The 27,693-nt window shown below is 34.0% G+C and overlaps 1 protein-coding gene across 3 annotated transcripts; it reads right to left on the minus strand.

Moving 5' to 3' along the window:
- Positions 1-3,420: 3,420 nt before the first annotated feature.
- On the minus strand, positions 3,421-19,818 carry LOC136034514 (dnaJ protein homolog 1-like). Of its 3 annotated transcripts, none has more exons than XM_065715740.1 (5): positions 19,744-19,818; positions 16,109-16,470; positions 10,021-10,214; positions 7,295-7,570; positions 3,421-5,192 (listed from the first exon to the last, which is right to left on the minus strand). In XM_065715740.1, exons 2-5 carry the CDS (start codon positions 16,467-16,469, stop codon positions 4,959-4,961), a joined length of 1,065 nt encoding a protein of 354 aa, XP_065571812.1. In that variant the 5' UTR covers position 16,470; positions 19,744-19,818; the 3' UTR covers positions 3,421-4,958. The 3 variants fall into 3 exon arrangements, with proteins under 3 accessions (XP_065571812.1, XP_065571811.1, XP_065571810.1); XM_065715739.1 differs by having other exon boundaries at positions 19,665-19,809; XM_065715738.1 differs by having other exon boundaries at positions 19,659-19,809.
- Positions 19,819-27,693: the final 7,875 nt, after the last annotated feature.

The raw sequence follows: 27,693 nt of genomic DNA on the forward strand, positions 1-27,693 counted from the left end.
AAAAATAGTTTTTGAACTAAAATTTAGGAGCAACATTAAAACTTAAAACGATTAGAAATTATTCTGCACATGAGGGGCTGCCCCTTCCTCCACCCTTATTCTTCAGCAAAAATTTTAAAGGTCTTAAAAATATTTCTCATTCAAAATCAAGGGCCCTTGGTTTTGAGTAACTTTTTTTACGAAGTCAGGAAAAAACGTCAAACTTTAGCGTAATGAGCGAGGGTTGAGGATGGGGCAATCCCCTTCATATACAAAATAATTTCTGTTTGTTTGAATTTTCTATGTTGCTCCTTACTCTTAGTTAAAAACTTGTTAGATTTTTTAATTTAATTTCTGATATTTTTCAAATCATGCCCGGAAATCGCCTTAACCCCCGCCTTACTGTTTACAGTTTCATCTGAACCATTCCCCTTGAAACTTCCTCCTCCCCCCATGGAAAATTCTCCCCACGGAAAATCCCCACTCCCACGGAAAATTACCCCGAAAAATTTCCGTATATTTCCTGATAACAAATACTAAACGTGAAATATATGGGCAATTTGCGTAACTTACAGCCCTTTCCTAAGGAGCTATGAAATGTTCTGACCATGGTGAATTAAATTTTTGTCATCAAAATTCTGATCGGGTGCTTTTGGGCAAAAATGGGCGTGGTAGGTCGGCTAGGTGCCTTCTAATTTTCTTAGACACTTGAAAAGGGCACTAGAAATTTTTATTTCCGTTCAAAGTAGTTTTCTCCTGATCTTCTAGGACTGTTAGTTCGATACGATCACCCCTGGGAAGAATTTTAATAATGATAAAAACAAATGCATGATCTTTCTTCTGCCAAAAAATAAGAAATAAAAGGTTTCTTGAGATAGGAGCTTGAAACCTCTAAAGGGGGGTTTTCTGACATTCTGAATCTCATGGTGTGATTTTCATCAAAATTACTTGACATTTTGGGGGTGCTTCCACTCTTTTTAGAAAATCTGGCAAATTTTCTCAGGTATTATCTTTTGATCGATAACATGAAACTTAATAAGCTGTATATATTTAAAATCAGCCTAAATAGCCAATTCTTTTATCGTATCTATTGTTAAAATATGTTTAATGTTCATTTTTAGAATTTCACTTAGTATTGGACCGAGTCGCTCCTTGCTTACAGTTTGCTATCACGTGCTGTTTGATACTAGTATTGTAACCTGTATTACTTTCCTAGAGAAACCAAAGCAGCATGGTTATAATGGATTCCAAATTTTCATTATTCTAGAGGGACAGGGTTCCAAGTATGAGGCTCAGCTTTTATTAAGGAGCTAAGTCTAACATTTCTGGTTCGCTGTTTCCACACATTGATGGATTTACCCTTCTGCACTTATAATATGATCTAAATTTTCCATATTTTTGGCTTATATGAAAATCAATCTCTGAAAATAAAAGTAAAAGAAAAAACAGCTGGAGGTGGGAAAAACAAAGCCAAAATCAATGATGATCGATAAAGATTAGCAGAAACTGATGTACTTGGTTGCGCTAAGGTCTGATTGAAATTGTGCAATTGCAATTTTGTTTAAAACAGTTCAAAGAACTTTGTTACTGCTACTAGTGTTCCTACTAATACTAATACAATTAAGGCTACGCGTGTGAATGTGAAAATTTAACGAAGTATTGAGGGGAAATCTAAACAAAATCAAAACACACCATGCAGATGCATATTGTCAAAAGGGCGTACCCTGACAATTGAGTTTGGTATTAAGTTGAGACTTTCGGAGAATACTTAAAGGGGAAGAACAATTGACAAAAAGGTAATATATCTACGTCACTACTAACACTAATATTACCGTTACTGCTGCTTATGGTACTACTGCTACTAAACTACTACTTCCATTGCAACAACTTGTATGACTTATGAGTATTAACCTGAAAAGGACGTCAGAAGCGCACAACAAATATATTTTTAGAACGGCTTAACATGTCAAGGTGAAACTTCCGGGGTATCATGAAAACCTTATTCAACTGACCAAAAGGCATGCTACCACCGCTATTAATACTACTACTACTAATACAACACTAACACTGCAACTACTTTCACTACCCCCGCATCTACTGTAATAATACTGCTATTAAGGCTAAATCTAGGAAGGTAAAGTTTGAGAGAACATTGATGGTAAATTCGAACTAACAAAAAACACTATGTGCATTTAGATTGTAAAAATAGTGTATCTTAAGAATTGACTTGTGTATTAAGTTGGAACTCACCGAGAATACTTAAAGGGGAAGATTAATTAGTCAAAAAGCAATACGTTACACTACTACTAATGCTACTGATGCAGCAACATTTACTAGTTCTACAACTATTATTACTATTGCTCTAACTACTACTTCTATCGCAACTACTTGTAAGGTTAAGAGCATTAAGATGGAAACTTCAAAAAGTATATGAATATACAGGTTATCTTATTTTTTTTTAATGTTTTCTTTTTTATAACTTTAATAAAAAAAACTGAATAAAATTTAAATGCTTTCACTTTTATAACTTTAATAATACAAATATTACCAACACTTTAATAAATAAACATCAGCATATGTATATTAAACTGGCAATCCATATTCGTTTGTATTGTTTTCAGTAAAGTTCTAATTATGCTCTGGCCTTGGGAAGGCATAGAACATGAGCAATACTCATGTTAATTTTGCTCGTTTTGAGTCTGAGTGGTTATTTATTGTAATTTCTGTACGTTTTGGGTTTCATTTATTTATCGATGCTGATCTATGGTAGTTTTACGCTTGGTAGATTATTTGATTTTGTTAGCTCATTTTTGTTTAATGGAGTGCTTTACTTTTCTTTGAAAAACTTATTTTGTGGAAAGTTTTTTTTTTAATTAATCAAAACTAAGAAGACGCTTAGTGCTTATTTAAAAAACGATGTTGAATTTTACCATGTTTATTATTTAGGAGTTTCTGAACTTGCTGATTATAAATTTCTTACTAATATCAGAAGATATCCTATATCAAAAGACGTTATGTAAATAGTTTGCAAATGGTATCTGATTTCCCATTCAGTTGGTATATAAAACTGTTTGATATTCCTGATTACAAGTCTGAGGTAAATAATACAATAATTAAGTCCAAAATCAAAAACGTTAAGCAAATTTTTCAGTCATATACGAATTTCGAATCTGTGTGACTTGAGTGTGACTTTCAGACTAAGAATCATAAAAAAAAAAAATCATACGGGGTCATCAAAATTTTAGAAATGCCTAGGTGGGGCATAGCCCAAAATCTATTTGGAACCACTGTTATAGAGTTAATATACAAGACGCGTTTGCAACCATCCTTTCTAGTGTCATGTCGTTCATCAGTGGCAAAAAATCAGAATGAAGGGATCAGAATAACCTATCAAAAACTGAACAGCCAACTTCATCTTAAAACAAGAGGAAAGAGCCAAGATATAAAGAACTCGCATTTATTAATCTACGATTATCCAAACAAGTTAGAGGCAAAGAGCTAAGGAAGTAGTTGCATTGCATATTCAACAGAAGAGAAAGCAAAACAAATTATTTATCAGGTAGAAAAAGGTACGTTGTTAACAGCCAAATGATTTATTATTCTAAAACCAAACTTATACGCCCTAGGAATTACGACACTTCTAAGTAATATCTAAAAAGAAAAAGCACAATAAAATTCAAAGTAAACAATCCTTTAGTGATAGCTTAAATACTTTAACCCACGATAATAACGGTTTTTGCCCTAAATTTTATGCGCTTTTTTCTGAATCATAGCCTATAAGTTTTGTACATTCAACATTTTTTTTATATATATAAAAATTACGTCTTCTTATCAATGTTTTCCTTATTTTTATCTACCTTTAGTTATTTTATCAGTCTTATTATCTTGTTTACTTCATTTCCCCGTCTAACGATTACAGAGGTAGATCGGGATATGGGGATAAGATGCTGGTGTCTCCCTTCAAACTCAAGGGCTTTCAGAAATCTTTGTCGTCTAATTTACTGAAATGAAAAATGTTGCTGTAGCAGATTCCTGCCAAGCCACCCTTCCCTCCCCTTACAAAACTTCTAAACCAATATTTTTCAGTTACCAAATATTAAATGACAACTATTGATATGTTTACTATATTGACAAAAACCAACAAATTGTATTTAATTGTTTAGTGTATTAGCTTTATATTTAGTTTAAGTCAACAAAGATTAAATCAGTTTAGAGACTTAATTTTGGTCAATCAATTAAGTTTAAGTCATTGTTAACAGTCAGGTACAATTACCCGAGAATATTTGTTAAAATAGATAGAGGCATAAGAGAACAAAGTTTTGAGTGGAACAAATTAAGCCACAAATAAGAGTAATAAAGATCTCGACAAATCAAATGACATAAAAATCAACTATAATTTCAAGCTTAATAAAGAAAAAGAAAAGAGAAAAAATACGATTGTAACCGGATTTAAGACAAAAAAAAGAAAAAAAAGAAAAGACAATGCTTAATAAACAAGGCACCAATAAAAATGAAAACTTCTTTAATCAAGCTAGAAGGAAAACGAAGACGATTACATAACAATTTTTTCTTCCTTTTCTTCCAAGAAAAGCATTAATTAAGAAATCCAGTGACAGGAAATTAAGTAATTTCCTTTTGAAAAAAAACTGTAAAAGTTGAAAATAAAAAATGAAGAGGCATAAATAAAGACAATCAAAAGTTCATTTTTAATCCCTTAAACAGTTTTAGGTGGCACTTGTAACTACAATGCTGTATATTACAATAATCCAACTTCACCCATTCTGAGAACTCTAATTACATGCAAACACTCATAGGAGAAAGAAATCTACAAAGAAAAGAAATACACAACATATGAATGACGTGTTTATCAAAAAGATTTCAGCGTTTCACTATAATAACAACACAGAAAGCATATTCCATATCGGTTTTGCCAATTTTCACCCTTAATCACCATTCACTCCCAAATACAGATGAGCATTTCAATTAGGCAAGGCATCACGTAAAACTTCTCTAACAGTTTGCGGCAAGTGATCTGGGAACTTAATATCGAAAGTGATGATGAGATCTCCGCGACGATTAGGCTCCTTTGGATAGGGAAGTCCATAGCCCGATGCCTTACGTTGAGTGGTTGGTTTAACTATTTCGCTGCTTGTATCAATACGTATTATCTCCCCAGATAGAGTAGGGACATCGACCCGGGTACCACAGAGAGCCTGAAACAGATAAATGAAAGAACTGATGAAGCCTAGATTCAAGTAATTTATTAAGATAGTCACAATTTTATATTTCACTCCTTTTTTAAAGGAGTTTATAACTTGAATAGCTTAACACATGTTTGATGTCACTGTTGTCAGATACATGGTTCAGGAATTGGAATTGGCATTGAGTTTGGGCACACTAAAACACATAATAAGTATACTTTTTCTTTGGTTCTCTTTTTTTCTTATAGATAAGACTTATTTATTATTTTTTATAATAATATACTTATTAATCAGTTATTGTTATAAATTAATAGACTTATTAATTATTTTTTCTTATAGATAAAACTTATATAGATAAGACTTATTAGTTCAATTTTGAAACTATTCTCTTAAGTTCTGCCAGTGGGTTTTGTGCAATTAAGCCTAACGAGCTTTGAGCAATTGATAGTAGATGAGATAGATTGACGAAGCAATTTCTGACTTGTTAATTTAAATGAGCATCTGTATTTCCTCATCATCATCTATGACTGCAAAATTTTTAAGGCTCAAATTTAAACTTTATAGTAAATAATGACAACTAACTCAAGAAAGCTGATTAATTGTAGAAGAAAGACTCATATGGAAAGTTTACATAAAGCTTACCTCTGAAATAATGAACAGATCAAGAAAGTTATGTAAAAACTGATGTCGATGAGGAAAAGAAGGTAACATGATCAACAGGGAAAATATCCTCAAATGACAACAATGACAAAAAAAAATTCAATCACCAATGTGTTACTTGCGGGTTTTTTTCTTTTTTTTTTGTATTTTAGACATATATACATTAGCATCTTATAACATACAGTCCTTAGAGAACACTATATGGAAAACAAGATTGAACAGAAGAAATGAAATTACAATGTGATAAAAGTAATAAACTAGGAAGGGGCAATATACTTCTTTTCTCTTCAGCTGTAAAAAAAGGAAAAAAAGGAATCCAACCAATATTATTCATAAACCCCCTTTGGATGTAAAAAATTAATAAAAAAAAACAACCTTAACAAGAAAGAAATAAAATAAGGGAGATAGCTAATTAAAACATTGGAATTCATAAACCATCAGACCCAATTTAGCACCAGCATGGACCACTTTCCTTTATAGTTTCTGAGGAGTATCTGACGAGTTGTAGCGTCGGCGTGCCAGACCTTTCTAGGGTTCTAACATACATTTCCAACGCATAATACAGAGCTGCATAAGCCTAACAGACACAAAATGAGCACCCATGGATCTGTTTCCTAAATCTGGAGTAGATACTCTTAATAACTAAAAAGGGGGTTAAAACAGCCTGATGTTTAGTCAATAGTACACTCAGTTTGAAGCTTTTTCAGGACAGAAAAAAAGAACTCTTTCGAGCAAACTGCAACCACTGCCAAGATAAATTATATTTACAAACTTTAAATGTCAATGGTCTTTCTTTTCACCAATACTACACACTCCCTCAGGATAAAAGAATACTCTTTGGGTCCTACCCTCCCCTCCATTCTATATAACGTATATCCGACTTTATAAATGAGACAAAAAATTTGTTTGTAGATATTTTGAAAAAATTAAACAGTAAAATACACACAAGTATTTCCTAAGGTTTGGTAAGACTACTAACACGCACGCTGTCTTTTATTTACCTTAACACTTAAATTGTTAGTAGAAAACTGATATTTGTTCTTACTGTACTGTTCGACGTCTGTACACGGTCCTTTGGTGCAGTAAATGACTCAAGTGATAAAAAATGAAAAAGAAAATCGAATAGAAAAAAATGAAAGAAAGAGAAATAATAATGAGAAATGAAGAGGCTGTTTAGATCTCTAAGACTTGTTCTGCAATCATTAGTCGTTTTGACACCTAAAAAGAACTGTTACCTGGATTATCGCCACTGTGATTTAGCTTCGCCTACCTGCCAAGTCCAAAAACTGGAGTCCACTGATAAATACTAAAATTGTCCCGGCTTTTCATTAAAAATGTTCATATAAAATTTAATTTAGCTTTTTTAAAAGAAAGTTTTGAAGTGGTTAGAACTCCAAAGTATTATTATTATAAAAAAAATTAAAATCTCCAAGAAGACACACACAAAAACTTACATCTCTTAGCGATATTTTTGCAGTATAGCGGATATCAGAGCCATCTCTTTTGAAAGTAGGATGAGGTTTGTCCTTGATGACGAAAACCACGTCCGCTGGGATTTTATTTGGTAGTTGATCTCCTTCCTTGGCAAATGTTATTTTAGTGCCTGCTTTCCACCCCGGCTTAACGTTTATAGTCAGTATTTTGTCTTCTTTAGTTATTCTGTCTTCAGTACCTACTCTCCTGTAAATTTTTCGAGAGATTTTCATTCGCTTAGTACAGCCTTTCATAATCTAAAAGAAACAAAAAATTATACAAAGAAGGAAAAAAAATATGCAAAGAAGAGCAGAAAAGAATATAAAGAAGAAACAATCATAATTTGAGTCATTTAGAAGCAAAAAAAAACATGAGCCACTAAAAACGTTCATCTCTGCGAGCAAACCGTAATAAAAAGATAGTTTATTGCACAGATATGATTAAAGTATTTCAGAATTAAAAACAATGGATTTATTAGAAGACAGATTTTAAAAAGATATAAGTTACAATCAACTAGGAGTACTTACAAAAAATAAAATATAATTAGCACAATATAGCCTAAACTGATGACGTATCCTTTTCATCAACTTTCCTAATGTTTGTTTGATGAAATAATTGAGTTAGCATAAGAGTTACCCATTTAAGACAATAATAAAGGCTAATTTCATAAGGAACGATTGCCATATAGGCCTCTTGTTTCGGACTGCTTTTCATATTCCTTTCACTCAACAAACGTAGGAGCAGTAATAATGATAATTTAATTCACCATCGAGAGCAAGGTCGTATCCAGGGGAGCTGGGGGTTTGAACCCCCCGCCCCCAATATTTGTCTGAATCGTAAAAACGTAACAAAAAATCATACAAACAAATTTTTTGAGCGTTTTTAAAGTTTTTTATAGCCCCCCCCCCAAACAAAAATCCTGGATACGACCCTAACTATTTAACAAACACGCTTCTTGGTGAATTTAAAAACATTACGCAATACATTATTAACAATAAAAACCCATTAAACAATCATAAATATAGGTGCTGGTGCTCAGCTTTTACAAAAATCGTCAGCAATGAGCTACTGCAGACGACAGTAGCATAGCATAAACAGGGTTCCAGGTGGGCCAAGGTGGATGTCGTATACACTCGGCTTTTTTCAGCGAGGTTCACTACTAATGCTGCAGTACAAAACCACCATCCACTTCCCTAGCCCCCACGCCCAGCACAGGATGATCAATCTCATAACTCAACCAAGCTTTATTCTAATAGCCCCACGTGTCGGGCTATTCATTTGCTCGAAATTTTGAATGGATTCTATAAAAATTAATTTGTTGTACTAAACTTTTAACATACGGGATTTATTGAAATTTTACTTATTATTTTTTTTATTAAATTGATTTGTTTGTGGGTTTACCAAATTATATTAATAAATAGCATTGATATCAGCAGGCCACATAAAGCCAGAACAAAAATCATAGGCAGCGCAATAGTATAATGTAATAATACTATTGTAATACTATTACCCTGTATAAGTAAAGATGCAAGATAAGTCGAAGTATTATCACAAATTTGAAAATATTTGAAAAATAAAGCTAGAATTACGAACTTATCCATTGGGTTTTGTTTGACAAAGAATATCCAGAAAATAAGAGCAATTCTTGGCATCATTCACTGAAAATCTACCTTCTTATTCTTCAATGATTCCATTTCTGTCCTATTTGCAGATTTGAATAGTTTATTCATTTCCGCTTTTAGAAGTTTTAAAACAAGAGAATCTAATCTTGAAGTGATAGATTTGAAGAATTAAAAGCACCTTAAATATCAGGGAAAAAATTGACCTGAGCAAATGAGGCGAAACTGAAAGCATAGAACATTTTTCAATTTTGCCATTAACTAGGCTCACCTTTTTAGTTGATGATAAGGTTTCAGAGGCTGTATATATGGAAAAATATTAATGTGCAATAAAAATTATGAAGTATAATAGACCATTATTTTTCTCGCTTTGCTTATATTAAATACGAAAATGGATTAACATAAAAAAAATAGGTTTATGTCCGAAGTATACAAAAAATTTTACACTTAAAACGAGAAACAGTTTTACAACTACTAAATAAATTATAGTTTTTTTCTAAATGATTGGATGGGGGATGCCCCCCTTGCACCCCTTCGGCGACATAACTGTTAAGATTGTCAATTAAAAATACAATAAAGTATGCCAATTATGGGTAATTTGCCTCAAGATTTTCTCTATTTGGGCTGGCGCAATTACAGAAAATCTGACAACAGTGCTGGATAGCAGGATAATGTTTGACACTTACAGCTTTAATTTCAGTAAAACCCATTTTAAAGAGCAAAACAATCCAATTCTTTGGTTTCATATTTTCTAGTAGCCCACAGAACCTTCAGCAAAGAGGCATAATGTTATCATAAAAAAAAAAAAAAAAAAAAAAAAAAAAAAAAAAAAAAAAAAAAAAAAAAAGCAGTTTTGATGTTTTTCAAGCCTTAAATTCTTCGTCTTAAAGGTTTTAAACACTTATTGATGCTGACTTAGTTAAATTTCAGAGACAATCTCAATATTTTGGATGGTTTTCAAACTTTTTGATTATTACTTTCATATTAAGTTTTACGCCATTTTATGTATATCTACAAAATGTTGGCAAAATATAGCAAGTTTCGAACACTGCTAGCCAAAGGAAGGTGTATCAATAAAGAAAACTTACTTCTTCCAAAGACAATGGAAGATCGTGTTCAATGGGTGGGTCTTGGGTGATGGGTCCTCTTTCTTTGCCTCTCATTCCTTGAACATTAAACGACTGTGATCGTCCAACGCCTGGACCCCCAAAACTGGAGAACCCACCAAGGCCACCAAACCCACCGAATGGGTCATCTGTTTCCATGTGTTCTTCCTGACCACCTATAATGTAAGCAAGTAAAAAATAACACAACTTGTTTTGCAATTCTTTTTAATTGTAAGATATTTTTAAACCCTAACCCTCACACAAAGGGGAATAATGAGTTACTCTAAGCAGGGACATGCACAAGGAGGGGGAGGTGGTTATGGTCCATTACCCTCCCACCCCTAAAATCTTAATATTCGCGCAGTTCGTCCATAAATTCTTAAATATTCTGCATAGTTTTATCCATTTTTGATGGGTCTTCTAAAGTTATTCCCTACTCCATAACAAAGTCCTGCGTATTCATCTACCTCAGACTGGCCAAAGGACCACTCAAGGGGAAATTGAACAAAAAGATCCTCCCAATGAGTTCTTTTCCTTCTTACACTTTGAAGCTGCATTAAAACTGTGAAAACTTTTATTTTTTTTTTTAAATAGAACATCTAGTTTTTTCAAACGAAATTGAAGGGTGACATTAAAAGTCTAACTAATAAAACGTTATCCTGTATATGGGCTTGGCTCTCTTTATTCTAAAGGTCAACTAATGATTACCTTGTAGTATTTTTCACTGCAACGATAGGCAGTTGACGAATATAGGGGTTTTCTTTACTAATTGCCTCTCAAAAAAGTTAAACTATAAACTCAGTTATTCAAAACAAATCTTTCCATTCTTCAGGCATAAATCATATAAATGAAATCTGTTGTATTGCTCTTCTATTAGGTTATTTTTTCTTACTCATTAGTCTAAAAGTCGAACGTCAGGGTAAATGCTGAGAGCTGAGCAGGAGGAGGGGGGGCTCATATACTGGATAGTTTCTGTGAATTTTCAGTTTCAATATGGCTCTTTATTTTCATTTGAAAATTTGCCCTTTTTTTACATTTAATTTTTCTTCAATTTTAATATCAAAATTGAAGGTACCTCAGGGATTTTGGCTCCAAAATTAGTTTTTGTATTCCATTAGAATAATCAGTTTGACTTTCAATCTTGTATTATTTTTCCAGCAATATGACCACAAGACGCCATGTAGCAGCATGAATTATGAAACTGGCAGGATATTTATTTACTTTTTCAATAATTCTGAGTGGATTGGCTATCTTAGAAAGTACAATCCTTAGTATTTTGGCCCTAGCTGGGCCAAAAATTGGTTTTGCTGCCCCAAATGATATAAATGAGCAATTTCCTACAGCACAATCCCCATAATTACTGAAAGAAAGGGCAATAAAGATTTTAACTTCTACTCAGGTGTGCCATCTTCAAACTTTCTATAGCCACAAGTTTCATGTGATGACCCATGGAAAAAAAGAAAGAAAAAAAAAAAAAAAAACAAGCAAAAAACAAAACGAAAAAACTTAAAAAATTGAAAAAATTAAATGAGAAAAAACTTTAAAAAATGACAAAGAAACAGCAACAAATAAAGAAATAAGCTTTTGATGCTATGAGGGGTTGAGATATATCCTTAATCCCTTGATATTAATAGAAAAAAGAACAGAGATGTGGATTGAAAGATAAGAAATAGAGATTCCACATGTAAGAGTGGAGTAACAACCCCCTCAAACACCCATTATGACTAAAACAATTTAAATTTTTTTCTTGTTATTATGATGTTGAAAAAGGAATGAAAATACAAATCCATCTTAACGAGAAAAAAATCAAAACAAAATACATTTAAGATGGACAATCAAATCACTTTTACTATTTTGAAAGATTTACATTCATGACATTTTTCTTCCTTTGAAATTTATTCCATTTAAACATACGCAAAATGATGATCAAATATAATCTTTTTCAAACACCAGCCTACTGAGTCAAGCAAATCAATAATAGCACTCAGATTTTTGAGGGAGGTTACAGCTCAATTCCTTAATCACTGTATTTTTTGTCTTTCAAACTTGAACTCTTTATTCCTAGGAATTAACGTTCGTTTTCAAGCTTGAACAACTGGAGAGACAGCTGACTTTCTCATTCTTGACAAATACATTAAACTCATAACATATGAAAACTCAACAATGAAATATTGCTCAGCCAAGCTCATCAAATAGGACAATAAGTGAGCATTTAAATGTTTAAATGTTATAAGTGAGCTCAAATAGAGCTTCCATGAGCTTAAATGTTTATTTAATAGTTTGTGGCAAATTACAGTAATTATAGGAGTCTCTTGGTCTATCTTTAGGAGTAGTCAATAGCTTGTCATCAAAATATAAGAGATATTTAATATAAGATAGCAGCACATTCAGTGACCTTTCATGAGCTTAGATGTTTATAGTAACTAATTCCACAAACATTGTGTAGAGAACATTCAAATTTTCCAGATAAGCAATCAACCTTAATAACTTGGTATAAAAAAAAAAAGCTCAAAATGAGTGGTACATCACACTTCAAAAGCTGGTATACAATGCAGCTGTTTATAACTTAGAAAATTTGTAATTGCTTTAACTTTGACTATTACTCTTTATTTTTCAGTGCAGAACAGTTAGTCACTTATTGGGATTCGAAAAACTTAGTATATTTCTCTACATTGAAATTAATTTAACCTTGTTTTGAACTGATCCGTTAAATTCTGTATCACTCTGTTCCCTTTGGATATAGTGTTTTTTATTCCTCTATGAGTCTTGTTGAAATTTCAAAGATCTGACTATCTTCAGTTTCATTTATTCCTTTGAAAAATCACAAGCATCTGATAGTATTTACCAGAAAATCGAATTTATTTTATTTTTTATCTTTTATTTCAGCTTGAAGAGTTTTTAGCCGCTCTCGTTTCCATCTCATGGATGCACTCTTTAGGTTTCGCTGATGACGTTTTAAATTTGAAATGGCGATATAAGCTGATCTTCCCACCCCTTTCTGCATTGCCTTTGTTGATAATTTATTATATACATATTGGTCTTACAACAGTAGTTATGCCCAAGTTCCTGAGAGGGTTTGTTGGTCCTAACTTAGACCTAGGTAAGATTTTATCTATCTGTATTATGTTCTTGTTGTAATAAGTCTTATATTCTGTAGTTATGCCCAAGTTCCTCAGAGGGTTTGTTGGTCCCAACTTAGACCTAGCTAAGATTTTATCCATATGTATTATATTCTTGTTGTCATAAGTATTATATTCTGTTGTTCTGCCCAAGTTCCTCAGAAGGTTTGTTGGTACCAACTTAGACTTATTACCAACCAACTTATTATTGCTATTTCAACAAGTTAAGATACAACAAGAGCTAAGAGCTCATATGGCACTTGTGACAAGGCTGGAAGAGCCAAGAGCTCATATGGCATGAGCTCTAGCAAAATTCTAAGAATCAATAGATTGATTTAAAAGGAAAATCAGAGGCTTAATACCAGTTAGGATATAAATAAGAGCTCTGAGACACAAGGTCCTTCTAAATATCAAAATTTCATTAAGATCCAATCACAAACTTGTAAGTTAAAAATACCTCATTTTTTCCGGATTTTTCTCTCCCTTCAGCCCCCCAGATGGTCAAGTCAGGGAAAACGACTTTATCAAGTCAATTTGTGCAGGCCCCTGACATGCCTACCAATTTTCATTGTCCTAGCACATCCAGAAGCACCAAACTCAAAAAGCACTGGATCCCCCTAACTCCCCAAAAGAGAGCAGATCCAGTCCAGTTATGTAAATCACGTATCTAAAACATTTGCTTATTCTACCCACCAAGTTTCACCCCAATCTCTCTACTCTAAGCATTTTCCAAGGTTTCCAGTTTCTCCCTCCGACTCCCCCCAATGTCACCAGATCTGGTCGGGATTTAAAATAAAAGCTTTGGGACATGAGTTCCTTCTAAACATCAAATTTTATTAAGATCCAGTCACCTGTTCCTAAGTTAAAAATACCTCATTTTTTCTGAATTAACACCCCCCCCCCCAACTCCTCCAGAGAGAGCAGATCTGTTCCAATTATGTCAATCACTAGAACTTGTGCTTATCTTTCCCATCAAGTTTCATTGTGATCTCCCCACTCTAAGCATATTTCAAGATTTCTGGTTTCCAAGATTTCTGTTTCCCCCCTCCAACCCCTTATGTCCCCAGATCTGATTCGAATTGTAAATGGAACATCAGAGACATGAAATCTTTCTATATATCAAGTTTCTTTAAGATTCGATCACCCATTCATAAAGATACCTCAATTTTCACAATTTCCAAGATTTCTGATTCCCCCCTCCAACTCCCCCCAACATCACCAAATCTGGTCAGGATTTGGAATAGGAGCCCTGAAGCACAAGATCTTTCTAAATATCAAATTTCATTAAGATCTGATCACCTGTTAATAAGTTACAAATACCTCATTTTTTTAATTTTTCCAAATTACCACCCCCCCCAACTCTCCCAAAGAGAGCGTATCTGGTCCAGTTATGTCAGCCATGTATTTTGGACTTGTGCTTATTATTCCCACCAAGTTTCATCCTGATCTCTCCACTCTATGCCTTTTCCAAGATTTCTGGTTCCCCTTGCCCCAACTCCCCCCATGACACTGGATCTGGTCAGGATTTAAAATAAGATATCTGAGTTAGGAGGTCCTTCTAAATATTAAATTTCCTTAAAATCCAATCACTCCTTTGTAAGTTAAAAATACCCCATTTTTCATTTTTCAGAATTAATCCCCCCCCCCAGCCCCCCAAAGACAGGGAATCCATTCCAGTTATGTCAATCATGTATCTAGGAATTGTGCTTATTTATCCCACCAGATTTTGACCTGATCCCTCCACTCTAAGCATTTTCCAAGATTTTTTGTTTTCCCCTCCAACTCCCCCTAATGTCACCAGATCCAGTTGGGATTTAAAATGAGAACTCTTAGACACAATATCCTTCTAAATATTAAATTTCATTAAGATCCAATAACCTAATCCTGAATCAACTGTCCCCCCAAGATGGTCAAATCAGGGAAAAAACTATTTCTAATTTAATCTGGTCTGGTCCCTGATATTCCTGCCAAATTTTATCATCCTAACTTATCTGGAAGTGCTTAAACTATCAAAACCAGGACCAACAGACAGACAGACCAACAGAATTTGCAATTGTTATATGTCACTTGGTTAATATCAAGTGCCATAAAAACCAAACAAAAAATGACTTGCTAAGATTGTTCATCTTCAGTAAACTCTGGAACTCACAGCTTTATTCAAGAATCCAACCACACTTTTGGATTCTTGTTAAATCATAGTTCATACTGTATTGATTGGAGTTCCCCCCCTTCTATCCTACTCTGCAGATTTTCAAACAGCTTGTGGTAACAAACTGTAGTAATGAGCAACCAGGATCAATAGTAACTGAAGCTCTAAAAAGCGAAATTTCAATATCAATATTTATATCAAAAGAATCAAAATTTTATGCTGATTTTAAATATCTAAGTTTCATCAAATTTAGTTATACCCATCAAAAGTTACAAGTCTGAGAAAATAGGATTTATTTTCAGAAAAAGGGGGAAACACACCCTAAATGTTATCGAATCTTAATGAAAATTATTATATGTAGAGGTTTCAAGCTCCTATCTGCAAAAATATGGAATGTTGTAATTTTTGCCAGAAGAAAGATCATGAATTTATGCTTATTTGTTTTTCTTCCCAGAGGTGATTGTATTGACCAAATGGTCCTAGAATGTCATAAGAGGGCTCATTTTAATGGAAATTGAAAAATCTAGTGCCCTTTCAAAGTAACCAAAAGCTGGAGGGCAACTAGGCCCCCTCCAATGCTCATTTTTCCAAAAGTCATCAGATCAAAATTCTGAGATTGCTATTTTGTTCAGCATAGTCAGAAAATCCAATAACTATGTCTTTGAGGACAACTCAATACCCCACAGTCTGTGAGGGAAGGGCTATAAGAGATGAGGGAAATCATATAATGCCCAACATTTGGACATCATGAATACAAGTCTCTGACAATCTGGATTGCAAGATAAATATAAAAATAATGTACCTGGACCACCAAAATTAAAGAAGGCCTCAAATGGATTTGCAGATCCAAAGAACTGAGCAAACGTTGCTCTTGGATCACCATGGAATGCATATGAAAACTCTGGACCACCAGCTCCTCCTCCTCCAGGTGCTCCTGCAGCACCTTTAAGTCCTTCTTCACCATATTGGTCAAAAATGTCTCTCTTCTTTTTGTCACTTAAAATTTCATAGGCTTCTGCTATTTCTTTGAACCTTTCTTCTGCTCCCTTTTCTTTGTTCTTATCTGGGTGGTATTTCAATGCTAATTTCCTGTAGGCTTTCTTTATTTCATCATCTGATGCACCTTTGGATATTCCAAGTATTTTATAGAAATCCTTTCCCATGCTGAAAAAGCAACCAAAAATAAGACATACATAAGCATAATGATGTTAAGATTATATCAATATAATGTACTGCAACTAAAACAATAGTGTTTTCAATGAAATAATAATAATGAACAATATCTTGTTGGATGATATTCCTAGAGGATGAGTTAAGTGCACCAAAAAACAAATGAAAAAAACAGTTTTCTTTGGTTTCAACAATATATTTCCCCATGGAATTCAAGGTGCAACCCCCAATGATAGGAGGGTTGGCCTAAATCCTGTTTCTGAGTATGTAAAGTAAACATTTGGGCTAGACAAAAAGATTGAATGACAATTTTGACTAGATATTTGTGTCTCATGAAATTACAATGAAAGTTCTTTTGACACTCTTTGAGAACACAGGTCTTGGGGTGGGGATAAAAATGTATTTTTTTATAATTTTCCTGCTAACTGATTTTCCTCACTCAGGAGCTCTATATCATAAGTCAAAAACCTTGCAGGATTACTTGGTGTGGTTTTCCTACCAAATCCTTGGAAGGATACCTAGTCTCAAAAAGTCACTTTAGAAAATGAAAAATACACTATTTATTAGTGTAATCATAATACACTATTTTTAATACTATTTAATATAAAAATACACTATTTTTATTATCATCATATTTATTATTATTACTATTTATTATTGCTATTTATTTATTATTACTACTATTTACTATTTATATTTTTATACTACTGATTATTTACTATTTATTGTTATTATCATAGATGAGCATGTATCCAAAGGACAAAACAACCTTTGCTTTTTAGTCCTTATGATGACATTAGTGGTAAAGGAAATGATTTGGGCCTACTTGAACCATCACAAGAAGATTTCCAAATAATAATGGTTATTACCCCCCCCCCCAAAAAAAACAAAAAAAAAAACAAGGGGCTCTTCAACACTGGATATTTTTTTAAGCTAAATTTACTCCCTATACTTAATATTTCCTATAGCAAACAAATCCTGGACATAATTCTGCCCCACAAAATAAAATTATTGCTATTTATCTACTTTCTTTCCACCAACAGAACTAGGACTAAACTGGAATTCCATTAAATTTTGTATTTCATGTAGCACTACTGTAAGACAGGCTTGTTCAAGCAAGCCAAGGACAATTTCATGCAAAAAATTTTAATATGAAACACTTTTCAAAAAGAGAATCCACAAATGGATAAAAGTTTGGGACCTTAGGATAGTTTAATGTAGCAAGTAAACATATTTTAACTCTCTCATGATGCCCAAGTAATGGTACAGCTGATATGAGTGAGGATGAAGGATTTAACTCAGTCCAACAGTACCCATGATGTCTGTACACAAGCAGAGTCACTCTTTTAATATAGCCTTTGAGGCTTGCAAGAAGTTGCTAGTATTAACCACCCAATGAAAACCACAAAAGAGAAGCAAGAATGAGGTTTTATAAGGCCAATGATAATATTGGATGAAATAAAACAGGTATTTTGGGAGGACAATTGCTTCTCTTTTTCAGTAACATTAGAGAAAGTCTCAAAGAATCAAGTTCTCATTTTTGGAACAAAAATGTGATTGGTATAGACCATATAAAGTAAAAAAACAAAAACATACAATGTGGATATCAAAATGAAACAAGAACCAAATTAGAGGAATTAAAAGCTCTCTAGTCCCTAATTATATCTCTCCTCTCCTCTCTCTGTCAACTTTATAGAACAAAAGTATGGCAATTTATATCTTGTTTAAATTGGATTAAATAGGCATGATGATCCTGCATTATTAAAGGTACTATACAGGAGCTGGTGGCCTCTCTGATGCTCCTTAGCCCTCTCATCATTGGCCTTAGGCCTTTTTGTAGATTAAAAAGTATTAGTAATAAATTCAAAAAAATTATAGTTAATTGACTTCTTGCTATCTCAGAAAGGATTTAGGTTAGGTAAATGAACTTTCAGGATGGGTCTACAGGCTAAAGTATGTCCCAGGAAGGTATTTTAAAGTACCCACCTCTACTCCTTCTCCTTCTAGAGGGCCCTGAAGTTTGCCTACATGACAGGTCACTACATGACCTATTGAAATTTTGACAAAACAACTTTTTACCTTAATTTTCAGTTACTAGTTGCTTTTTCTCTGCCTTTAGTTCTGAAAATAAAATTCTTGTAATTTGAGTAGAATTTGGAGCCATATCAATGTTTTTTTTTTCAAAATTTAGGAAATGTATTTGCATATCTTTAAAACCTTATAAATTGGAATTGAGCAAAGTTATGAAGCTGAAAACAATTTTGTTGCACTTCAATTAAGCAGAAGATCTATTTTTCAAGTTTCACTTTTATAACACACATATTTTTAAAGGTCATCAAAGGTCAGGGCCCTCTAGAGGGAGAAGGAGTGGAGGTAGTTGCTTTAAAATACCTTCCCAGGACATACTTTAGTCTGTAGATTCATCCCTGCAAGTATTATTTTCCTAACCTAAACCCTTTCTGGGATAGCAAGAAGTCAATTAACTAGAATATTACCAATTTGGGCTATATATTTGCACATTAGGGGGGTGGGGGTAAAGCATAGCATATATTAAATATGTAAACTAACCATTGCTGTATTTAATATATGCTATGCTTTACCCCTCTCCCCCCTGATGTGCAAATATATAAGAACTCCATAACAGTGCATTTGCAATAGTTTTGTAATAGAACAAAAAACATTCAAAATGTCAAAATGCATCTATCCATAATAGTTTCATGACCCAAAACAATTGTTCATGTAATATCAACATTGACCTATACTTTAGCCTGTGGACCTATCCCTGAAAGTTTTACTTTCTTAACCTAACCCCTTACCAAGATAGCAAAAAGTCACTAAACTAGAATTTTACCTATTCATTTGCAACAGATATTAACTTTGCCTTCCCCCTATAATGTGCAAATACAGCCTAGCCTATAGTCTACCCTGAGCTGCATATATAGCCTACCTAATCACTAAATTTTTTATAGCCTAGGTCACTGTTTTATTCAAACTGATTTAAAAGTTTATCAAAATGAGAGGAAATTAATTTCTTAGGCTAACTTCAAATTTAGCATCCTAAGGTATTTGGGAGAGGGCAGCTATCCCAGTTGAATTACTAGTCTTCTTTCAGGTTACACTCGTATGCCTGTCTTAGGACACTAATGAAGTCTAACTAGGCATAGACTTGGACATCTCCATACCTTTACCTGCAGTATAGATTTAGCTAATAATAAGAGCTTTATGATTCTTCACTTTACAATGACAACTCCGAATATGTAGACCTACGTCTTGTCTTTTACGTTCTCCTGTACTTTAATGCTCCAGAATATTCTAGATTTTCTTAGCCTTCTTTTTTAAACCGTCATACAGTGAGTTCACACAGATGCAAGATTACGTAAGGTACATAAGATGGTCTTTATACTACTACTACTAACAACTGACAACAGAACCAAGGTGCCTGGGACCAGCGCAGCTACACAAGCTCCTAATCCGTCTCTAATACTACTGCTAATAATTCACTGCGACACCCAGCCACTTGAGGCCAACAAAGCTACGCACGCACTCCGTCTCCTCCATCAGGCATCCTAATCCATCTCGACCTATTCCAAGCCTTTCTTTTTACGCCCCCGAGAACTTTCAACTTCTCTTAAATCCTTACTTACGACCTCCCCCATTCAGAGACAATCTGCATTTTGTTTGACCCTTGATGGTCGGCTGATAAAGACAAGTTCGGTTAACTATCTATGGCAGTCTGTCATCCTAAACGTGTCGTAGCCATCTCAATCTTTCTCTCATATTACCTTAGAAAGGTGGGTTCAACCAAATCTTTCTTAAGATTGTTATTTAATATTTACTTACCATTTACAAATTGGAACACAATCAGTAGGAGAGGTACAAAAACGATTAATAGACAATTTTTCTGGAAAACACCTAACACATCATTCTTATGTTTTCGGAGCACCTACAAGTCAGAGCCTGTACAGATCATCACTGTAGCTTCTAATATTCTAATATTGGCTCTTAGTCTTATCTCCCTGTTCTTCCAAACTTTTTTCAACTGTGAAGCAAGACTCTGGGCCTTGGCGATTCTACTTTTGATATTTTAACTGCGCACATCGTCCTTACTAATAATACAATCTCGTTAAGTGACGCTGTCTACTTCCTTCATCTTCTCATTACTCAAGATTACCTCTTTGGCATCGTTTATTCCAAGTATTAGCGACTTAGCCTTCTGAACATTATTTTTCAAACTTATTCTTGCACCCTGATCCCTCAAAACCTCCTAAAATTCTTTCATTTTTAAAATCTTTCATCAAGGATTCTCAAATCACCAATGTAATCTAAGTCTAAGAGAGTTGTAATTCCCCACGTGACTCTGTACTTTCGAATGGCCATTGCTGTGCTCTTTAAAACAAACACCATCAAAATGATTTATTTAAATAAGGGTAGAACGTATCACTGTTTGACTACTGATTCAATACGACAGCAGTTAATAATCTCATTTCCTGTTTTACCCGCAACAACGTTACTCTCATATATAGTACTAGTAACTTTAATGTATTTATTTGGTGTTCCTTACAAGGATAGAACCATCGCTAAAGCTCTTTTGTTGGCTGAGTCAAACGCTTGTTCATAATTTATAAAGCTGAGGACCACTTTTCCTCTTTTAAAACTTTACATACGACATCTCTGAGTCTAAAAGTATCATCATACTAAGTGATTTGCTTCCGATAGTAACCAAGCTAATGTTTTATAATTACCACACTTACGCTTATTACCTTTTTTAATTAAGGGTAAAAAAATCTACCTGTTTCTCTTTAACTCTTTCCCAACCAATAATTTTAGTCCTGCTCCTATCTTTAACTGGGACAAGTCCAAACTGACTGTTCCCTCCCAAATTTTTATTGTGCTTGTGTAATTTTTCCATTATGCAGTCTGGCATCCACATCACATTTCTTAGCTCAGATTTCAATACTTTATCCATTTTCCCTATATTCCTCTTATTTTCATTTGATCTATCACTCAAATATTTCTAGTAAAAGTCCCTCCTACTTTTTACGAAATTTAAAGCATTTCCGCTAATTTTCTTAGCTACGTTTCTAAATTTTTTCCCTGAAACAGCATCCAAAGCTTCACATGCTATATTCCAAAAGCCATTCCATCAATCTTCTACATTGTCAAATTTAGGATAGGTCAGTTAGTCTTTAACTGTTCCTGGAAAGTTTCTCTCAAATTCTCATCCTGTAGTCTACCAACGTCATAATTCGCGAAAGGTAGTTACCCTTCCTAAATCTAAATTTCAAGTTAACTCTAGACACAAATAGATGGTGATCTTTACTTTAGTATCATTAACAACACTCCTTAATACTTTGTATCGATCCTGCCAGTCTTTGGTTTTCAATAGTATCATCAATACAATCTGAATTGCTTTTGCAACAAAAATTCTTCTGAAAGATCGTCCGGCAATTAGAAAAGTCACTACGGTTTTCCTTAAAGTGCAGTATGAGGAAAATATGGGCTATGACAGAGTGGCAAAAGTATTGACATATTTCAGTTCACCCATCAAAATGCTTGAGGGTTGAGCCTAGTTTAACAACTTCAAAGAGGGACCTTCTACTATTACCTTGTAGCATTGTCAATTAGAAATACAGTAAAGTATGCCAATTATGGCTAATTTGCCTCAAGATTTTCTCTATTTGGGCTGACACAATTAGAGAAAATATGGCAACAGTGCTGGATAGCAGGGTAATGTTTTTGACACTCACAGCTTTAATTTCAGTAAAATCCATTTTAAAGTACAAAACAATCTAATTTTCTTTGGTTTTATATGTTCTCGCAGCACACAAACCACTACAACGAACAATTCACGGTCGCACCAAACTGTCTGAGAAAAAATGAGCTACGCACGCTCCTCTTTCATCCAAATCTATTGAAAGCCTCTTTAAACCCTACCAAAAATTCCATTAACCTTTAAATTCTTTCTTACTACCTCCTCTTGCCCCATTCGAGGACGAAACGTGTTACGTCTAATGCTAGATTGCTGGCCAAGAAAAGTTAATCGTTGGCAATCTATCATCCTCCAACCATAAAATATGTCCTAGGCATTTTACCATTTCTTTCATTACTGCCCTAAACAGCGGAATAGGAACAAATTTTTCATACAGTTATCTGTCTGAAATATGATCAGTTAGAAGCAATCAGGTTTTGGAGCCGTACTTGACCACCACCATCAATTTAGCTTCCAATTTTTAATATTGATTCGCAAACTTTTCTTGCCATCCATCTAAAGTTTATTCAACTGTGAAAAAACACTATGGGTATTAACTATTTTGATTTTCTTATCGTCAATCCGTCCACCATATTTATCAATAATACTATCTAGGTAAGTTGAAATGTTCTATTGATCGTTTTCTCGTAACTCAACATCACCTCTTCAACTTAACTTAGTCAGTATAAGTGACTTAGTCATCTTAATAGTAATTTTTACACCTATTTAAATTATTTTGGGTATTTTCAGATCTCCAACATAAAATTTATTTTGCTAATATATTCATCTAGCACACTCAAATCATCAGCATAATGTAAGTCTAGGGGAGTTTTTCTTTCCCATTTGATTCAATACTTTTCTATAGACGTGTTCCTTAGGACAAAGTTCATCAATATCACAAATAAAAATGGGCATAGAACGCGACCCTGCTTGACTTCTGATTCAGTACAAAACCAGCTACTAACCTCATTTCGAAGTTTAACCGCAGCAACGTTATTCCAGTAGATACCACCAGTCACTTTAAATTATTTATCTGATATGCAATGAAAGGATAGGACCTTCACTAAAGCTCACCTAGCAGCTGAATCAAACACTTGTGCATAATCTATAAAACTGAGAAATAAGGAGTCTGAGGACTCAGGAACTTAATATAAGAGCACAATTTGGTCACCGCATCCTCTCCCATTCCTAAAACCGCACTGTTTTTCTGTTAAAGCTTTATATACATCATCTCTGAGTCTAAAACGGTACTGAGAAGTTAATTTTAATTGTGATTTTACTTGTGAGATGTAAGTCAATTATGTATGGTAAAAATTAATCGTTCATTGTGAAATCCATTTGGTTATAAAAGTAGCACATAGAAGGCTAAGTTTACAAAATATTTCCTCAGTCCAGATTGGCTCTCTGCATTTTAATGGATGTGGTGGACTGACTTAGTTTGGATATTTTTGTGTGTTTTTTTCGCATCCATTAGCCAAAATGCGCTAGAAATTTTTTTTTTGAAGAATGAATAGATATTGACAGTATATTGCGTCATTTGACGGTACGAGTTTTTTTTTACTAAGTTCCTGCCTTTTTTGTCCTCTCCTTCACACTGTTATAATAAAATGTAATAAAAATCATGACATCATTTTCTTCTTTAGCGAACAGTTCTCTGGGCAACATTATCATCTTTAGGAAAATTTGTCCAATTACTGGAAGGGAGGGGCAAATGGACAACACTGATACCATAACACGCTTCTATGTAGTTCTGTGGCACCCCAAGAAACTGATTGTGCTTTTACAACAATATTTCAGAGCGGGGAGGCTTGAAAGTAGAAATCGGATGGGGAGGCTTAAGAATAGCTTTCGTATGGAAAGGCTTATGAGTAGCAATTTCTGTCTTGAAGTAGTTTTTTTAAGTTAGTATTACTGAATGTCTTCTGTGTTTGAGCTTCTTTTTGCAAGAAGGATCATCATTAAAAAGTCAATTGGTTTAGGTATCCTAGCGTAGAAGAAGTCCAGCTCGTATCATAGTAAGAATGGGAAACGATACAATAACTTAGATAGTTAAAGCAACAAAAACAACAAAAAAATATTTGAAGTTGATGGCAATATCCAAGAAACAACCAGCAAAATATAAACCAACAGAGGTTAAGAATAACCTTAAATTATTCTTAAAATGTTAATAGACTAACCCAACCATCAGTTGATTTATCACACCAAATATCGCCAGAACGGCAATGAAATTTTATATCGAGATTTTGGTTAATCTACCTTCAGTTCAATTGAGTCTAAGTGATTCATTATATAAGCATTTATTTTAGTTGATCCATAAAAGAGTATATTTCAAGGCAAGTGATTCTTGTTTGGTCTCCATCAGTTTGACCGACCATCAGCTCGATTTATAGAGTTATGTAGGGGTTAAAATGAGAATGCTAAATCTCTAACGACATTGGAGCATCATTGATTATGTACCTAATTGTGTCCTCAATCGTTGCTTTAGTGGACAAGGTCCTACGCCTTGTTTATTTTCCCTTTCTCCATCCATAAATATTGTACTGTAGTAGCATTTAGCTTGGCACAGTTTCATTCATTACCCGACCTGTGCTGATCAATTGCTAGTTGGCCTACAACCCTGAGATTTGTTCAAAAAAACACCAATGAACAAGTAAATATACTTTGAGCTTCTGAATTAAGAGAGTTATACGTAGTTTTGACGCTGGAAATTTTGACCTGGTCTACGTTTTCTATGCTTTTTAGGAAGATTAAGAACTGTAGAGAATGTAAGAATCTAAAGAATGTAAATTAAATATATACAAATAATTAATTATGGCCTTTTGGGGTATGAATAGAATAGTATATTTATTGAAATTGCTTATTTGTAAGGTCTGTAGTGTCGATTAGGAAATGTGCTATTGACTGACTTCTTCTCTTTTTTTTGTTTAAGAATATTTTTCCCACCCCCGTCGGATAAAATTTTTACTTCTTGGGGTTGCCGTTAAATTGTAGTTGTTTTTTGTTTTTATAATAAATTTATTCCCCTTTCGTCAAAACCAATAGAAAACAACTTTTGTATGTGGAGCAGATAATTCAAAACTGTTTGATGTCATGTGACGTAATCATGCGCTTTTCTACCGTTCATACGAAGTGGAGAAGATATTGTCGGCCGTACTGTAAAAAAAATAGATAAATTTATTGTCTGCTAGTCATTTTGAAGAATCTTTTTGATAAAAAAACACTTGCGATAATTTACAGTTCGATGTTAATGGCATTTGCATTACTAATCGTTTTATTTTTGGAGATTTTAACCAATATAAGAAAAACATTGTTTTTGCATTTTTTCGGTTTTGCAAATGTTTTTTTAAGATCATAATATATTTCAGTAACTGATATATTGCCAAAAATATGCGCATGATTTGACAGCAAACAGGAATTAGTAATATGGCCAATTACTGAGTCGACCTAGAGGTAATGCGGAAGATTTTTCTCTAGTTTTTGTTTGATACATGAATATTATTTTCATAGAACTGAAGTAAAATTGAGATAGTAATCATGAGTAGTATTATTGTGATTTATCCTAGAAATGCTGTTTAGTTAATTTTCTTTTCGTTTATATTCTATACTCCTCTGAATAAATTCATGCATGTGTGGTGGGGGGGGGGGGGGCACAACAGGCATACAAGTGGCGTGGGGCAATAGGGGTAATCGTCCCCCCAAACTTTTTTTTAGAATCCTTTCTAAATTATACTATTGAGTAGTATATACGAGAAGTAAAGACTGAAAAATGGATCGTTTGCCGAAATAATAACAATGAAACACACCAACGTAATAAAATTGTTCAAAGACGGTTATAAACGCGTTATAAAGACGGCTATAAGACGGAGTGAAACGTTTTTGTGCTGTTAGGGGAATTCCAAAAAAGTGCAGACCCAAGACAAGAGGGTTGGACAGTGATAGTGCTGTGGCCTCTATAAGCATGCAAAGGTTAGCACCACTTATCACTGCTCCAAAGAGACACAGATGAAGTGTACGTGATACATACGTCCAAATGGAATAATTTGATTTCCATCAGTGAACTTAAAAAAAAAAAATCAAGGCTCCTTCATCAACGCTATAAGTGCTTACCTAATAGTTAGCAGCCACACAACATTATATGAAATAGCCTGACAATGATGTCGATTCATCTTCCAGCAATCTGATGTCTGCCTCATTTGATGGCACTGAAACAGCTTAAAGTTGTAATGAATATACCGGCTTGTCATCTATTATGAGGGCCAGGGTTGTATCTTTTTTTATGCCGAATGGGTTTCCATCCTACTGTGAGGAGATTTAAGAATCATATATCACCTTTTTCCGCTAAGTGTGTGTCAATAGTTGAGTGAGTATATTTCACAACTCCCTTGACATGAGACCCGGCTATACCTATTTTTTCACATGTATAACCCGCTGTATGGCATCATAAGGCCATCTATCCTTTCTGGCGTATCTCATCTAGGTCCTTAGACCAGTAACATTATTCAGAAAATGCATTTTGTGCTGCTAGGGCTAGGTATACTGGCACCATTTATCACCCCTTTTGTCTTTTTTCCCTGATATCATATTCTGAACCTCATTAAGTTCTCTTCTAGTATCATAAAGAAAAATTTTGGACAAAACATCAAACTGGATCAAGAGTTTGTTGTCCACTGTGTCAAAATGTACTGTTCATCTTCTCCCAATCTTTTGCTGCGTCTGCTTTTCACCTTCATTGGGATAAGTTTTACAGCCTTCTTGTCTTCTTCTTCTTCTTCGTGTCTTCTTCTTCTGACAACTGACAAGGCTTTTTCTTATTCCTTGCCCTTTTTTCTTTGCTTTGTACCTTTGCCAAAAGTACCGGTAAAATCATTAGAAATAATCCCCTCATCCTCAAACATTGTCATTCAAACAATGAGTGCCTTCTCAAACATTGTATTTTGAGAGAGGATTTTCTATATTTTTTTGTCCTATTTTTATAGGAGCCTTTCATCTTGGTGTCCATACGCTTAGATCATCCATTCATCTTATATTGTGAACTTACAGCACCGTGATGGCATCAAAGAACAATAGAGAATATTGCAACTCACAAAACGCAACAGGCAACGAATGCGTGACCTTCCCTTTGACTGGGTCACCTCTGATTGGCTAATGGATATCGAAGTTTAATGGCAATAACAGCCTCGAAAAAGTTTCCTAAGGCCTTGCGAAAGCTGGAAAGTGAGCCAGTAGATCTCCCGTTGTGTTACGTTATGTCAATAGCAAACCTGGCATTAATCAGTTATTTTAAATAAAATAGTACTTGTATTTGAAAGCTTTCAAACAATATCCTAAAACATACACGATCAATACTTGGGTGGTAATTGAAATTACTAAAACCAAGGTTGAAGTTGAATGATATTTGAGTTACACAGGGTTCAATTTTATAGTGATTGACTTGAATGGGGCTGAATCGCTGGGGTTGATAAGACCGA

This window comes from Artemia franciscana, chromosome 13 (genome assembly GCF_032884065.1).
Source record: "Artemia franciscana chromosome 13, ASM3288406v1, whole genome shotgun sequence".
Taxonomy (NCBI): Eukaryota; Metazoa; Arthropoda; class Branchiopoda; order Anostraca; family Artemiidae; genus Artemia; species Artemia franciscana.

What these genes read in the sequence shown, in the direction of transcription:
- LOC136034514 (XM_065715740.1), bottom strand. Translation starts at nt 16,469, where the DNA reads ATGGGAAAGGATTTCTATAAAATACTTGGAATATCCAAAGGTGCATCA. An exon ending in CTTTAATTTTGGTGGTCCAG is followed by an intron (nt 10,215 to 16,108) that starts GTACATTATTTT and finishes CTTACATTATAG; the next exon opens with GTGGTCAGGAAGAACACATG. An exon ending in CAAAAATATCGCTAAGAGAT is followed by an intron (nt 5,193 to 7,294) that starts GTAAGTTTTTGT and finishes TATCTGTTTCAG; the next exon opens with GCTCTCTGTGGTACCCGGGT.